General features: G+C 35.5%; 1 protein-coding gene across 8 annotated transcripts in view; it reads right to left on the reverse strand.

The window, feature by feature from the left end:
- Positions 1 to 17,768, reverse strand: part of ADAMTSL3 (ADAMTS like 3) — a 553,717-nt gene that overhangs the window by 94,551 nt on the left and 441,398 nt on the right. For all 8 annotated transcript variants that reach the window (XM_074295268.1, XM_074295270.1, XM_074295266.1 and 5 more), the window contains exon 17: positions 4,260 to 4,389. In XM_074295268.1, the coding sequence (XP_074151369.1) occupies positions 4,260 to 4,389 (130 nt within the window). The remainder of the gene's footprint in view (positions 1 to 4,259; positions 4,390 to 17,768) is intronic.

Below are 17,768 nucleotides of genomic sequence, written 5' to 3' on the forward strand. Positions count from 1 at the left end.
GGGCTGAAGGGCAGAGACAGAGTGTGAGCTTTTGTTTTTACTATAGTCCGGCCTCCAACAGTCTGAGGGAAAGTGAACTGGCCCCTATTTAAAAAGTTTGAGGACCGCTGGAGATTCTAAGGCAATCAAGGGTATGTTAATAAAAGTGGGATTATAAGTAAATTCACTGGAAGATCATATTACATATTTAAAGAAATCCAGTTTAAATTTATCTTTCCCATTTTGAATAGTTGCAGGGCATTTATTTTTTTCTACAAGGAGGGCAACCAGAAGAATCGCTACAGCAACACTAGGGAAATTGGTAATAACTTTATATTATTATCATCTTGCTAGTCCAAGTGGTTCAAAACACTAAAGTGCAAGACCAGTGGATATTCCAGTCTTCTTGTTCTCTTCCCCTCGGGCCAAGACTTTCTCTATTTCTTTTCTGAGACTGTTGGGAAAAGAGCTCCTCCCCGATCTCAGGAATCATCATCTACCACATCACCTACAAGTTTTGATAAACAGCTGACTCCCCCCAGAGGCAGGAAGAGGCAGAATCTTGGCAATGAGGGGTTCATTGAGAATGGGGGTGAATCAAACATGCAGCACCCAGCCTCAGAAAGCTGAAGCAAAGAAACCAAAGAAAGCTGCCTTTGGGTAAAAACAGCCCGGCTGGATGTGCAACCCAATCTCAGCAACGAGCCCTACCCTTGGGTGATGTTTTAGAGCCATTGCCCTTGGAGCCAGTCAATATTTGTATGGAAAATATTATCCAACACCCTGTTCCTGTTATTTCTACAACCACAAGTTTTTAGAACCTCAAACATTTCCGTAAACTTACCTTTGTTTTGGCTTCGACCTTTGTCTCTACTATGTCCTTTTTTTCCAATCGAATCCCCACTCTTTGAAAAAGTTTATTAAATCTGCATCATTGAAATGAGGCATAATATTTCCCTCTGTACAAAAACAAAGTATCAGTTTCCCAAAGAAATCAACACATTCTGACTGCCCAATTATTTCTAGCTCTGGGGCTCCAGGGTATGGAATTCCTGAGAAGGATAACTTGCAAGGTCTAGTGTTGAGATGTATTGAGGTGGATACTCCACATCGGCTACTACAAGAGGAAACCAACAAGTTATTGCAAGGGACAGAACGAAAACGTTCTTCAGAATCATTAGGAAACAATTTCCTGGCTCTTTATTAAATCTGGAGTTGACTTGCTGAGCAAAGGCCTGCAGTGTAGACTAAGTGCAACCCTGCCCTGAATTTTCAATCCTTCTGCATTTTTACATTAAAATTCTGACTCTTCAAAATAAGAAATGGATACTAAGTATCCTCACTAAACAAACAAACTCTTCATTTTCCCTTTTCATTATCGAAGCTCTCTAGCATGTAGAATCTGCATCAATAATGAGTTTTCCCTCACACTTTTTAATATTCCTGTCCATTACCATTGATGTGTGTGCACCTACAAACTTAAACACAGGCATGCATTTAAAACAAGAGTTCTGGATAGTGTCTTTAACAAATACGTTTCCTTTGTTTCCAAACACTTTTTCCTACCTACATCTCAGGGCTGTTTCCCCAGTCTCTGCCCAGGCATTCTTACCCAGCAATAAGTTAGTTACCACTCTCTTCTTGTTCTCCTTTTTGTTTTTTATGGAGTCCTCACCATGACCTCTTTGATCCATGAGTTATTAGTGCATTCTTAAGGTACGAAGGATTATAAAGGAAAATCTGGGCATTAAGGGAATAGGGACTGACTTCTAAATTAAACAAGGAACAAATCTATACAAATCCATAAGGCAGAAAACAAAAAAAAATTATGACAAGATTAGGCAATAAAAAAATCTAAGTAAAACCTGGGAATTGGTACCCTCCTCAATGACCACCAAATTCTATTTTGGGAAGGTGACCACATCTTGGCTTGCTCTTTAGGTAAGAAAACACAGGTGGGAGGATTGAGCTAATTATTCTGGGAAGGGCCAGGGAACAGAGAGAATCCTATAAAATGTCAGCAGCAGTAAAATATAAAAGGGTGAAATACAGTTAAGAGAAGTTACACTTCTGTTCATCAGAAGGAGGAGGACATGAATTTTAAGCTTCATTTCTGTTTTTATACAGGAAGACTTGGGGAAACAAGTTCTACTGTGCACTATCTAGCTTGTGGGAACCTACTGGCCATCTTGGCCAGGATGAGGATGATCCATTAAATTATAGTCAAAGGTAGTCTTGGCCATATTGTATATCATTTTAAGTTTGTTCTTTCCTCTAGTTTCCTCTAGTCTTTGGTAAATAACTTATTTCCTTGCTAGGACCAACTCTTCTCTACTTGTCTCCTTAATCCAGCATTAACACTTTGTCCTTACAATTATTCCTCCTGTACCTCTCTCTGAAATATCTTTTTATCTCTTGGTTCCTTTCCTGATCTCTGTAAATATGTCCACATCTTCCTCACCCTAAAAACAAACAGAGAAATGTATCCCCTTGATCTTATCAATTATTCATGCTATCATCTTATATTTTTTTCTGTGTGTATTTCTCTGTCTCTCTCTTTGTCTGTGTGTCTGTCTGTCTCTCTCTGTATCTCTGTCTCTGTTTCTGTCTCTCTCTCTCTCTGTCTCTTTCGACCATTTGTCCATTCTCATTAATTCTTCCTCTACTACAGACATGAGTTCTCCTTTGTCAACTCACGCAGACACTACAAATGATCATTACTTTTTCCTACCCTCCAGGTTCTTCCCTTAGCTAGACATTCATAAAGCATAGGTGTGTTCATGTCACTTCCTGGCTTTAGTGATTCCCTACTGCCTCTAAGATAAAATTTAGACCTCTCTGTTTGTAATATAAAGCTCTCTACAATCTGTCTACTTTTTCCAGGATTATTATATATTGCTCTCCAAGTTAAAGATTTGACTTCCATTACCCTTGGGCAGTGAGGAAGTAATAATGATAGTAATAGTTAGCATTTAGATATCACTTTAAGACTCACAAAATACTCTGTTAATATTTCAGCTGATTCTTATAACCTTGTGAAGTTAAATATTATTCTTCACATTTCAAAAATAAGGAACCTGAGGCTAACAGAAGTTGTGTCACACAGATAGCAATTATCTGAGGAAGGATTTGATTTAAAATCTTATTTTCCAACCAGGTACCATATCTATTACGGCACATAGTGATCCACCATCAGAGTATTAGATATTGAGGATGCCATGGAGCTGAATGAGAAAGGGAGGACTGTTATATACCTTCATTTTCAAGGGAGGTAGGGGTGATGGTTAGACTCTTACTGGATCTATTATAGGTATTAGGGAGTTCCTTCTTCCCTTCAGCCTAAGTACCTTCAGAAAGAATATAGATAAAAGACTTCACTCCTTAACATATCTAAATAGAGGTCTTTTTTGAACTTTTTCAAAGTTGAATTTAGGAAAGAATTCTTGGTTGCTCTGAGGTGTCCCTGAGAGATTATATAATTGGGAATGATAATTTTATGATGGGATGAAGTGAAAGCTTCCTTTCTACCTTTCCTTCTTACACAACTCTTCCCACTACCCATGCTCCCTAAATTCACTAAGATAGGCAACTCTTGAGATTGGGTTTAGGCAGAGATTATGATTTTAAGGTCAGAAGAAAGATCTTTTGTCCAAAAAAATGTTTCCCCTATCTATCTGCTCAATGATGGCTAAAATTCCTGTAGCACTAGAGAAAGCCATTTACTAAATTTACAATGGGAGGGCCAGTATATGTATGCATAAGCTTCAAATTAAAAGCTACAACATCAGAGCTGTTCTTGTTTTAATAGGGATGTGGGATTAGAGAACAGAAAAATAAAGGAAGCCTCGAAGGGTTGAAAGTAAAGATAATGTTCTAAAAGGAGAGAGGGGAAGAGCACAAAGAGAGATTGGAAATAAATTTCATGGGTTTTAGCATTTTATCTCAGATCTGTCCTGTTTACCTCTATCTGCTATATGGGTAAACATAAACCAAGTATAAATAGTATTATGTGTCCTGTGTAGCTAACTTTGAGTGCTCACCATACCTTTCAGTCAGTTCTAGGTGTCAATATGCCAAGCACAAGCACAAGACTCTAGACTATAGAGTAAAACAGTCAGACTGGCCTGGCTTTCTCAATGCAACTGTATCCTGGCTTTTGTATGTTGGCACCCAAACCCCAGCTCCATTACTTCTGCTTGCAGAAGCTTCTGAGTGCTGATGACAGCAAAAGATTAAGGTCCAGACATATGAGTCCCAAGAGTACCAGGTGCTACACATACCTTGGAGGACAGGGATCAGTGTTGCAACCCTGAGTCATTGCAGGGGGACGATGGGCTAGGTCACACAGTGTATCGTTGACAGCTTGCTGGGTCTGGATGTGTAGACATCGAGCTATGGCTTCTCGTTTGCCTAGTTTTTAAAAAAATACCCAAACCACAAATGAGATAAAGGAACTTGGTGTGGAAAAAAGTCAAAATTAGACAGAATGAAAATTAACCCTCAAGAATAAAATCTTATCAATTAACTTAATAGATCAATATGAAGTTATAGTTCTGTATCTACTTAGTAGTGAAAAAAATGTCAATGAAAGAGAATATTTATTAAGTGCCTACTAGATGTAGGCTCTGGAGAATACTAAAAATAATACAAAGAATTTGCGGTCACAGAACTCACCAACTGGAAAAGGGCTTCCTAATGTGGAGTCCATGAATTTTTAAAATTTTGATAGCTATATTTTAATTAATTGATTTTCTTTCTAATCCCACTTTATTTTATGCACTTAAAATATTTTTCTGAGAAAAGGTTTATAGCATTAACCAGATTTCTAAAAAAGATTTACTATACAAAAATACTTAAAAACTTCTAATCTAAATGAGATGATATAACATATGTACAAATAACTATAATACAAAATAAACATGTTTAGCATATAAGACAAGTATAACTACAATGCTGGATCTGAGGAAATATTTCCAAATGGAAACATCAATAAAGATATAATGGAGAAAATGATATTTAAGCTGGGTCAGGCTTATACAGGAAGAGATTGGGAAAACAGTGTTCCTTGTCCATTAGTACAAATACTATGATATGAAATGGAAAAGTGTAGAACATACTGCATTTATATATTTAAATTATGCTCCATTAAATTTGATTATAAATTACATGTTACTACAATTTTAATTATTGTTTGCAGTTTTATTTCATTAGCTTCTCCTGACTTAAATATGAACTTTTACAAACATACTTTTCATTTGAGGTTAAAAAAAAACCAAAATACTGAATGACTGGAATTTAAATCCTGGCCTAAAACATAAGAAGTAAATTATAGACTACAGTAAAGAGAAAATAAAACAGTATTTCCCAGATCTAATGACTGTATTTTGGCTGGAAAAGAAAAGCTGTGGAAATAGTAAACTTTTGCATTCAATTTATTAAACAGTAAAAGCTTTATTGTTCCAGATAACCAACTGTCTTTGTATGGTTGATAAATACTAGGGTCTTTGGGAATATGTAAAAGAAACAGAAGTAAGTACAGAGTTTATCATTCAGACAGAAAACTGGTTAAATAAGAGTTGACACAACAACACATATAAATTCAAAAAAACATTGTTTAATGTCTGCTGTGTCTAAGGTGTTAAAATAAACCAGAGTAGATTAATTAAGGGCACAGATATATTTACACAGTAAATAAGAGGACAAGGCAGTTAAGAGAATCTTAAAACTGAGAGATTTCATCAGAAAAGTTCAAATAGAATTTGGGATCCATTCTAATCTCCATCTCTAATCCTGGTTCCATCTCACTGTCTATCCATGTCCATTTTGATTGGCATTATATGGTTGCATTTCATCATGTGTTGAATATGTTCATAGGATCAATCAGAGAATTGGAAGGAGAGTTAGAAGAAACCTAAGAGGTAATCTAATCCAACTCCCTTACTTTAAAGAGAAGGAAATTGAGGGCCAGGAAGTTTAGCACCTTAACAAGGTGTTCCTCATCTCTTTTGTTTTTAGTGTATAGATGTTATAGATGTTCTCTCTGTCTCTGTCTCTCTGTCTCTCTGTCTCTCTCTCTCTCTCTCTCTCTCTCTCTCTCTCTCTCTCTCTCTCTCTCTCTCTCTCTCTCTGCCTCTCTGTCTTTTTCTGTCTCTCTTTCGTTGTCTCTCTGACTCTGTCTCTCTTTCCTAAATTATATAAGATTTTAAAGAACTTTATGGTTTAAAAATTTGATTAAAACATTGGCCCAAATTAAATAAACCTCAGAGTTCACTTTCATGTGGAAGTGGACTAATCTTCTGAGACTAGTTGGGGAAAAATACAAGATCTATATCATAAAATTAACTCTTAAGCCTATCTCTTTTAAGTGAGCATAGATCTCATTTAAAATATCCTGTAGTGTGAAAGATATTGATTCAATTGCCATGCTATCACTTGCAAACAGGAGCAGATGAACAATTCAATCAAGAGGAAACTCCTCTCTGATTCAATGATTTTGGCCAGAAACATCCTCGATGAAAGTGGTAAATATTTATGGTAAGCATGTGTCCTTTCCCCAATGTGAAGCTTCACTTTATGTTTATATTACAGCATTGTTGGAATTATCATTATAACTCTATCCATCATGGAATCTTGTACATCAAGAAATCTAAAAACATCAAGAGGAGATGTATAGTTACAAGACAGCATTTAAGTTTGTGATTTGTTCCATTAAGTGAAATTAATTTCTGTACTGAATAATAGGGCCAATTCTCCCAGTCAACTGTGTGAATGTGAAGATTGTCGTTCAGTTCATTTTTCAGTCATGTCCATCTCTTTTTAAAAGCCCATTTAGAGTTTTCTTGGGAAAAAATAATAGAGTCATTTGACATTTCCTTCTCCAGTTAATTTTACAGATGAGGAAACAGAGACCAGTAGAATTAAGTGATTTGACTGAGGTCATACAGGTCAAACATACAAAGTGTTTGAAGTTGTATTTGAACTCAAATCTTCCTGACTCCAGAGTCACTGCTCTATCCTTCATACTATCTGAGATAAAGAATGCTAGACCAATCAAAGAGACCCTAGAAATCATCTGTGTTAGATAAAACAAAAGCAGTCAGTGATATATATGTGAGTCTCTAGTTAAAATGGTGACCAGCCATTCCACAGTGCATAGCTCCTCTAAGGCTTTCCTCTGCTCCAGATGGGGGAGAGTCTTAAAATGAGAACTTAAAGGGGAAATTTTTTTCATTTCCTTACACATTGCTCCCTCTCCTCGCACTCTGAGGTCCAGGGACTATTTGCACCTTTTCACACATGATGATGCTCCTTGTCTTTGTTCTAATACCTTGCTTATCTTCTGGGAGCTGAAAAACTAACCAATTGATGGACAAGTCTGAAGCTACTGATTTATTATCCATGGACAGGTCTGAACTTACTGTTTTATTATCCATCTGCAAACCAACCCTGGCCTCTCTGAATACTGCCTAAATCTTAAATCTGGCTGCAGAGGAGGGAACCAGCAGTATCAGTTGCTAAGACACCCTGATAAATAAAGTACTTTTGTTGCATTTCTATATGGCATTCTATATTATTTTTGTAATCTAGGAAAGGATTTGCTTTCAGTTAACCCTAATTAATGGAGTTTGCTATACCTAGGACAAATTGATCAATGTAACCTTTGTATCTGGAAATATGAAATGCTATACTTATATATTTATGCATATATTAACTAGCAAGTATAGATATGTACATACATGCATCTGTATATACACATGTTTATATTACATATATAACTAGTTATACATATACATGTGTGTAAATGCACACATAAAATTTGGATTTGCTTCCAGATAAAACATATTATAGTCTAAACATATATGATGTATGTATGTATGTTTGCATGCACATATATGTATATATGTTTATGTCAGCTTACCTGGTTCACTATAGAATGCTAGGTTTGGAATCAGTAAGGTTCTTTTTCCTGAGTTCAAATGTAGCCTTAGACACATACCAGCTGTGTTACTCTGGCAAATCAAATAGCTTCCTTTACCTTGGTTTCCTCATCATTCCTCAAGGACACATGTATTGAGAATTAATAGTTAACTTTATATATATTGACACTACAAAATTATGTGCTTTTTAGCACCCTCTCCTCCTTTTCCCAATAATCTGTCACCACTGGGCAAATAGAAAGGTCCTGCATAGGCCAGCTGGAGAAGCTGGAGAAGGAAATGATCAACTACTCCAGTATTTTTGTTAAGAAAACCGCAAATGGAGTTATGTAGAGTTGGACGTGACTGAAAAATATATACATAAGTAGGAATGTATGTGCGTTGTGTGTATACATATGTGCATATGTATGTTGTGTGTAAATATACACATGTATGTATGTATTATTGAAATAATAATGATTTTGTTTTAGCTTGGGAGTTGAAAAAAAAATATTGCTTTCCTAGATGAAATAAAGGACCTTCTTTAAAAATTCCCTACCAAGGGATTTAGGAGACTTATACAATTTCCAGAGCTCTCAAAGGTCAAAGTTCCAGAGTAGCTGTCTGAAGCAATCTGTCTCCATGGTTTATTGAATAGTCCCCCACATCACATAATTATCACCTTATTCTTAAGACACTTTTCATCATTGTTAAAATTGCTTTGTTGCTTAACAGATTATAGACAATCTTGTATCTCCATTTTTCCCTTAGGCTTTCTCATGGAAGACAGAAACCTTTCCCATTGAACATAGGGAAAGGCTTTCTTTGTTTTAGACATTTATTTTGTCTATAAACTGTGGTAGCCACAAGCCTTTGCTACTCTTTATGTACTTATGAGAAATACAGGTGGGAGGAAGCAATTGAAGGGGATATAGCCCCAGAGAAAAGACATAGAAATACATTAAAGTGTTTTGCCAGAATCACTGTCTCTAATTGGGGACTTGTCACTAATAAAAGGATAAAGAGAATTTTTGAATTCTTTGATACTACTTCTTGGAGTGAAGAAGAGTTTATATCAGGAAGCACATCTGGACAATAAGTTAATAATAGGGTGAAAAGCAAATAGGAGTAGTTGAACAGCTGATCATCCTATCACCCTCCCACTGCTAAAAGTTGATCACAGTACCATTCATAATCTATTCTATTCTTTTGCAATACTTACCTTTTTTGAAATATAATGGAAAAATTGATCTTAAATGCGTTTTAAATTGTGTTTCTGTCAGCACTAATTTATTTTGTGTGTATTTCATGCAGTCCATCTGCACTTTCCATTTTTGACTTCACATTTATTATTTTAACTTCCACATATAGCACATTGGATACCAAGGAGGTAGAAATGAAGTGGAAAGGCTTCGCATTTATTGTTGATGAGAACATATTGTCTTAAAAATGTCAATTAATCTGTTCCATTTCATATTTATTTATTTTTCTTCTTTGATTTTCATCTCTGAATGCTTTTAGCATAATCTGGCTTGGTTCATAAATCCTTGTTCTGCTTTTCATATTTTTAAGTCGTTCATCTCTATAATGTTTTACAAATCAATTCATACCCTACAATGATGTTTCTCTTGGCTTTCATATCGCTCTGCTTATCAAGGATATTCAGAAGTATTTATTGGCTAATGTGGTTTCTGGGGTCTTTTGACCTCTTTGTTGTGGAAGTTATTTTCTATCAGTTAAACTCTTCTAAAAATAGTGAGAGATTTAAAATATTTACTTTGGCATATTTTCCACCTTTCAGAATAAACAAATTGCTGAAAAAGGTTGAGTTGGAGCCACTGAAATCATAAAATGTCTTCTCATCTTTTATCTGTTCTTTTAATTTAGTGTTTATTTTCTCTAACTATGTCTGACTACATAGCAACAAGAAAATAATTCCCACCTCATACATAACTAACTAATTCCTGTCAAGATACAATAGATTCTGGTTTTATGATATTTTTTAGAGATCTCTCCATTTCTGGAACCTTGAGCTCCTTTTTTGAAGAGAGTGTGATCTACAGATGTAAGGTTTCTGAGCAGTCTACAAGCCTGTAGCCTCTTTAAGTCTTTGATCTGGAATTATATTTTCCAACATAGTCTTCCAACATGCTCCCCTGTGTCTACCTTCAGACTGAAGTCACTAGGAATCAGAGTAAATATTGACTTAATATAGAGAATCTCATCAAATTGCAGAAATAGATTTTCCCTATATATTTATGCTCTGCAACAGATGTTGGCACGTATGCTGCAATTATCTTAACTATACTTACTTAAAATAGGCACTGCAAAGAGAAACGATCGAGTATTCCATGAAAGGATGCTTCTTGTTTCTTTTGGCTACACATAATGCGTCTAATTTAACAAAATCTTTATTGAGCTTCTCTTGGGAAGGACCTATAAACTGATATTCTATTTGGCCACAACTTTTATGATTCTTGGTTTCATTTATAGTGAAAATATCAATAGGAATATGGCTCAGTTTTCCTAGTCATGTATCCACTCAGTATTCATTAGATAAAGGACGCACGTATTGAGAATTAATAGTTAACTTTATATATATTGACAGTACAAAATTATGTGATTTTTAGCACCCTCTCCTCCTTTTCCCAATAATCTGTCATCACTGGGCAAATAGAAAGGTCCTGCATAGGACAGCTTGTGATTTTCTATATCACATTCAGATCACCTTGACCAAAAAATTCATCTCCTCCTAGCTAACTTGATGCTGAGAATCTCTGTACAAGGCTAAGCTGGGTTCTTGTACAATAAACTCAGTCTATTGCTAAGACTGTGCACTCTTAGTCTTTACAAAATAGTAGAACCTTTTAGAACTTTTTTCTGCTAAGTTAACCTTATTGAATCCAGAGTTACTTCCATGAAGTATTTGAGAACTTAAAAAACTTCTGTTTTATAAGTAAGTATAAGGCTCAATATATCCTTCTTCCTCTCCAATGAACTATACTTTAGGACAAAGAATTTGGAAAAAAAAAAAAAAAAAAAAGGAAAAAAGAACTGAAGTTAACCAAAACATGGCAGAAGTCTGAACTGCAATGCCATGGTTCATGCTCATAGTCTCATCTCTGCAAAGTGTTGGATGTGCCTTCCAGAAGTACTTTTGTAGTGTTTTCCTGAGCTATGTCTCAAACCAAATCTCTGATTTCATCTACATGACAAGGAGGTATCTCAAATTCCACATGCACAGAACAGGACTCGTTACTTTTTCTCCTAAAACTACTCCTCATTTCTAGCAAGGGAACTATTATCTTCCACCACTTGGGTTCATAACCTCTAGGTCCTTGTCCATTTGTCGTTCCCCTCAAACTTCATAACTAATGAAATGTCAGGTGCTGTTAATTTTATAGCTGGATATATAGATAGATAGATATACACATAGACACAGAAATGTGTGTTTATATATGTATATTCACACAGATAAAATATGCATGTATGGCTACTTACACATGTATCTATATGTCTCTAGATATGTGTATATGAATATATATGCAAAAATATTAATATTCATTTATCGGTGTACAAGTTTATTTCTCAGTGAACTGGAGGTTCCTTCAAGGGCAAGAACTGTTTCATTTTTGTTTTTGTTTGAGATACCTCAGTATCTCAGCACTGAGAAATGCTTGCAGAATGAATGAATTCGATTAATGAAAAAAATAAAAATTTTAAACATAGGAATTACAACAAAATTGTTGGAATTTCTTGGGTAAAACCTTTAAGAATAAGGAACATATTTTGAAATATAAACAGATATTCAATTTTACATGAAAGAGTCAAAATAATTTTTATGATGTGGTATTTTTAAAAAAATAAACACTTGTTATGTTGTAGTCCAGTTTTCAATGAAGTAATGGTTAAAAAGGCAGATTATATATATATGTTTACAAAGGCCAATTCTTTCTTCTGACTTTCTGTAATGCTCCTGCTGCCTTCACTAGTAATTTCCTATGCTTGATGATAGCAATTCATAGTGCTAAAATACCAGCTAATTATGAATCTTTAATAAAAACTGATCAATCTGATATATAAGAATAAATATTGTCATAATACACTAATTCTGCTTCCTGCTTTCAGATATAAAATTTCCCCTTTTCATCTTCAAAGTCTATAAATATTCTTCCTTAGCTAGTTGCATTTTTTTTTATGTAAAAGTTTATATGTGTCTGTATAGGTGTATATGTAGAGGGTCACAGACAGTGGGGGAACTCTCGGTGAGGTATAAGACCCATCAGCCCAGAGGGAACTTGCTGACAATGTCTAGTTCGGCGCCCCATCTCCCCCAAGGGCTCTTAGCCTTCCTGAGAACTCAGGGGACAGTGACAACCTGTGTTGGGATTGAAGCAGAGTGATACCAGGTGGCAAAGTACGTACAATAGCAAGTTATTCATGTGGTCCCATGTGTGCAACATAAACTTAGCACATGCCTAGTGTTGTTTTTGTTGCATTAGGGGTATGAGGGTATATAAGGGGGGAGAGAATTTGGAATAAAAGGACTCCATTTTTCCACTATCCTCAGGAGTCTTGCCTCATCACTTCTCCACTAAGACGGTATGTTTTAACCACCCCAGCATGGGGGCTCTAGAAAGCACAGTACGTCTTTTGACCCCAACTTGGGAGTTCTAGAAAGCAGGATACAATATTTTAATCATTCTAGTGTGGGGGCTCTAGAAAGCAGGACACGATATATATGTCTATATGCACATAATGCATACATGAATGTATTTTAATTTGTATTTTGATTTCTAACTAGAAATCCTTAGAAAATACAATTAAACCTCACCTATCCCTAACTCTTAAGTAATTAATATTCTGTACAGTTAAGGTCTCTTAAATAGTTAAACATTAAAAAAATAAAATTTAATTATTATAGATAGTTTTTTAAATGGTATCATATACTTTCTTGATTTTTTACACAGATTACACTGGGCATTATTTAACCACTACTTGATTATTATAAATATAAAGGACAACCTCAGAAATTATTGAGGTCTATAGGTTCACAGATTTAGAAGTATATAGCTCTTAAAAGTTCTTTTAGTTCAACTTTCATCTAATAGATGAGGAAATTGAAGCCTGTAAAGGATAAATTATTTTTACTAAGTCATAGAGGTTGCGAAATCAGGATCTCAACTCTGGCCTTCTGACAAAAAATCCTCTACACCATACTATACATATACATATGTATTGCATATACATATAAATTTTCTGTCTGTTTGTATATGCTCACTTTTCTTCTCCTCCATTCTAATTATCTATTTCAAATCTGTGGGACTAATCAAGCTTATTAGAATTGTGTATAAAATTGGAATAAACAGACTCCCAGGTTAATTTTAGTCCATGGCTATCATGCCTTCAATTTTCTTCCTTATTGGCCTTGATTACTTCTTAGTTCTCAGCTAAATTAGTTCATTACTCTTTTTATGCTGATTACTCTTTTCCCTGAGGAAACTTCAGAACACATTACCAATGCCTCTTAATGGAAGCTAAAGGACATTTTTATCACTGCTTCTGCATCAATCAGCTCAAGGCAGTCCCTGACATTTCTTTCAAATCACAGATATATACATTCAGAAAATGCCCAAATAAATCATTTTCATTCTCTCATTTATTTATTTATTTTGGCTGGGGCTATTGGGGTTAAGTGACTAGTTCAGGGTGACACAGCTAGGAAGTAATAAGTATCTGAGGCTGGATTTGAACTCAGGTCTTCCTGACTTCAGGGCCAGTGCTCTATCTACTGTGCCATCTAGCTGCCCCTTCATTCTCTCTTTTATTTCCTAAAAAGGGCCGGAGAATAATCTGGCCCATGGGGATAGACTAGCTGGCCCATACCCCAAGGAAAACCCATCCAGAAAGACACATCCAGATAGTTGTGGGTAAAAATTCCTTCAGAGTCAAGGCTCTGAATGATTTTCAAGTCTAAAGCAACATTTATAGAGGATTATTATATTCCAGGCACAAATATTATCTCATTTATTCCTCACAACCATCCAGGGAAGTAGGTGCTATTATTATGCCCATTCTACAGGTGAGAAAACTAAAACAGACAGAGGTTAAGTGCTTTTCCCAGAGTCACAAAGTTATTAAGCGTCTGAGGCCAGATTACAATTCAAGTCTTCCTAACTTCACCCCCAATGCTCTAGCCATTGCACCATCCAGCTGTCTTTAATAGCTGAAAAATAAGTCTCATTATACCGATGGGAAAAGACAAGCGCTTTGAATTAATAGCTGTACAGAGTCTTGCATGGATCAACTTTTTATAGCCTCTTTAAAACAGTGGTGAGAAAAAAATGATTCCAGTTTTACCACTGTAGAAAGCAGTTCCCAAGAGGTTTGTTTTTTTTTTTTTTTTTTCCATTGGATACTCAGTGGGCAGGTTGAGTCTCTTCTGCAATTACATAGTGGGCAGGGCAACTTCCTTTGTTTCTATTTCCCTCTTATTTTTCCTGCCTTGACCCAACACTTTTGCTCTGTGGAGATTTTTCCTTAGCAGCTCTGCCTATCATGTCAGCCTGCTGGGGACTTTATGGGACCTCTGTAACCACAATATTTTCATTGTGACATCTAAGAATTTACTCTGTATATTTCTCGTAATCTCCCCTATTACTTAGCATAATGCCTGGAATAAAGTCAGGACTTAATAAATATTTGTTGACTGAGTTAAAGATCATGAAATTTGGTATTTAACAAATCTCATAACCACAAAGAGCTTAAAACCTTAGTTTATGGTTGACTCAACAACTACTGTGGATTATTAACACAACAGTTCATTTGGGGCAGAGAAAATAGCTTTTCAGGTTCATGATGCTAATTTCCAAATGCCATTATGGGCAGGTAAGTCTTAGATTCTTGGCATTGGGAATGATTCCTTCTTCCTTCCCCTTCCAATCTTGCTTCTAGCCCAGGACCCCAAACCATCATCCGCAGAAATAATTCCAGTGAGAAAAAGTCAGCTGTCACTAGAGAAGGCCGAACAACTTACACCCAAAGGTGTATCTTCCTTCATGCTCCAATGGAGACAGGATTCTGAGCCCAAGACCACCAGGTTTAGTAGGGGAAAGGAAGAGAAAGAAGGGGAAAGAAGGAAAAGGAATAATCATTTATATAGATCCACCTACTCACTATGTGACGTGCTATAGTATAGATTCTTTTTTTTTTTTTTTTTAATAAATGTTTCATTGGATTCCTCACAACAAATCTACAAGGTAGGTGCCTTATTTTAGAGATGAGGAAATGAGGCAAACTCAGGGTAAGAAACTTGTTCAGGGTCACTAGTGTCTGAGTTCAGATTTGAACTCAAGTATTCCTGACAACAGATAAGCACTTTGCCACCAGCTGCTTCTGGTGAGAGAACAGTAAGATTCCCCCCACCTCACCAACTCTACTCAGAGTCTAATCCCTGCTGCTATCATAGGCGAATTTCCTTGCCACCACCACCATCACCCACTGTACAATTTCCACTGACAGACAGGCAAATCCAAGAGTCATGGCAATGGTAGTCATCTCACCCCCATCATATGCCTCTTTATCATCAATACCTGTGGAGAGCCTCCTGGAAACTATTTCTATAAAGGCTGAAGCTTCATCTCTGCTGCAGCTACAGACACTAAAGAAAGTTTTTGCCATCGGTGCTGTCAGATGGCTCAAAGTTAGAATGGATATGTTTCTTTTAGTGGGAATTACATTAAAAAAGAGATTTCCATTGGGATTGACACCTGACTTGCAGCTGAAATCTCCTATGTAGTTGTCTTCCCAATTCAGGTGAGCTTCTTGAAAGCAGAGATAGTTTCTCTTTTTCTACTTATATTGCCAGCATTTTGCATAGCCCTGTGCACATAGTAAGCTATTAATAAATCCTTTTCATTCATTTATTCATTATGAATATTTATTCATTCATGCCCAGAAACACAGAATGTCAGAACTGGAAGTGACCTGAGATATCCCCTTCATTTTAGAGAGGAGGAAAATGGAATCTAGAGGGGCTAACTAATTTGCTCAAGGTCACAGAGTAAGTGATACAGACAGAATTACAAGGAACATTTCCTAGTTTTAAGTCTAGAGATCATGCCATTATGCCATCTTTCTATCCTAGTTTAAAGTATCTTAGGGAATATTTAAGTATTATTATTATTTTCACTTTTCTCTAACATACATGCTACTTGACCATATGGATAGGACCTTAGAATTTAAGCCTAGAAACAATGCTAGAGAGTTAGTCTGGCCCCTTCATTATGGAAGCATATGGAAGCTAAGGAATTAAAGTCATTCCCATAATAAAATAATAAAACTTGGATTTGGACTAATATTTTCTGATTTGAGAATTAATGCTCTTTCCACAAAACATTCTTTCCTAGTCTTTGTGTTAATACCATCAATTGCTTCTTGCCCCAAATACAAGAGACTAGTTTAAACATCACTAAGCATAAGTAGGCTTGCCCTCCATGCTACTCATTATTGCAGGTGCACCACTTTGAATGTGTATATTATCCCTGTGGTCCTGGGAAGCCTCTATGAGATCCCTGTAATTTTTGGGACATTCTCATTGCAATTTTTAAAAATTGTCTTCAATATCTGGGATCCTTCAAAATCAGGCTGCAATCTTCCATTAGTCTGACACTTGACTTAATCATGTTGTTTCAAACATATTAAATGTTCTTGCATGTAATGTGCTTAACAGTCAGACAGGATGTACCACATCCTGGATGCCAGAATTCTCATTAGCATCAATGGGAACCATAATCCAAGTGGTTTATTTCAGGAAGGCTCTGTTGTAAAATTGTTTTGACTGAGTCTGCAAAGAGCTGAGTGGTATGCATACGTGTGTGTGTGTGTGTGTGTGTGTGTGTGTGTGTATGTATGTGTGTGTGTATTTTGGCCTAACTAGAGCCATGACTTAATGTACAACTGTGTACCTAGATAGTCTCTAAATGATCCCTAATTAAACTAATAATAAATCACACTTAAATAGAACTTTATAATTTACAAAGCCCTTGCCTCACAAATAACCATGTAAACTGAACAATATGGGCTTTATTATTCTCATTTTATAACTGAAGAAATTTAGACCCACTTAGATCAAGTGATTTGTCTAGTCATATGGCCCACTGGAACCCACATCTACTGAATCCTGGAGAAGTTTTCCATCTGACTTCTTAGGACAGAAGGGAATAAAAAAAGAGTGAAGGACCTAAGTAAATATCCCTCCTCTCTCTACATGGATCTAATAATTTTTTACAAATTTGGTAACACTTAAAATGCAAAAAGGGTCTTCAAGGATGAATAATGTCTTATTCAGATTTTTCTATAACATAATATGATAGCTGGGAGCTGAATAAAAATAGAAAGCCATTTACAATTTTATAAGTATAATCATGTTAACTTTAAGTCCTTCATTTAAACTACCTGGGCTCTAATTTCTGAATTTGCTTTTTTAAATGGTGAAAATACAAGGTATAGAGCAAGAAAATGGGATTTCAAATATTGTTACTCGCTATGCATATGATTCTTGCTAAGTCACTTGACCTTTTGAATCCCAAATTTCTTATCTGTTTCATTAATTATTTTATAAGTAAATATATATATATATATTTATAAATAAATATATAAAATAATATATAAATAAAAATTATAATTTTTAATTAAAATCATTAAGAAAAGATTTTAAAGGCTCCTTTTAGCTCTAAATCTGACTATCCTAATGGATGTTCTCTCTAAAATAAAAGGAGGTTTTAAAATTATTATTAATTTATTCTATGAGTAAAAGCACCCATTAAATAGTGGACACTTTATTAGATGCCATATAGTATGAAGAGGGAGAGT

This window comes from Sminthopsis crassicaudata, chromosome 2, assembly GCF_048593235.1.
Source record: "Sminthopsis crassicaudata isolate SCR6 chromosome 2, ASM4859323v1, whole genome shotgun sequence".
Lineage (NCBI taxonomy): Eukaryota > Metazoa > Chordata > Mammalia > Dasyuromorphia > Dasyuridae > Sminthopsis > Sminthopsis crassicaudata.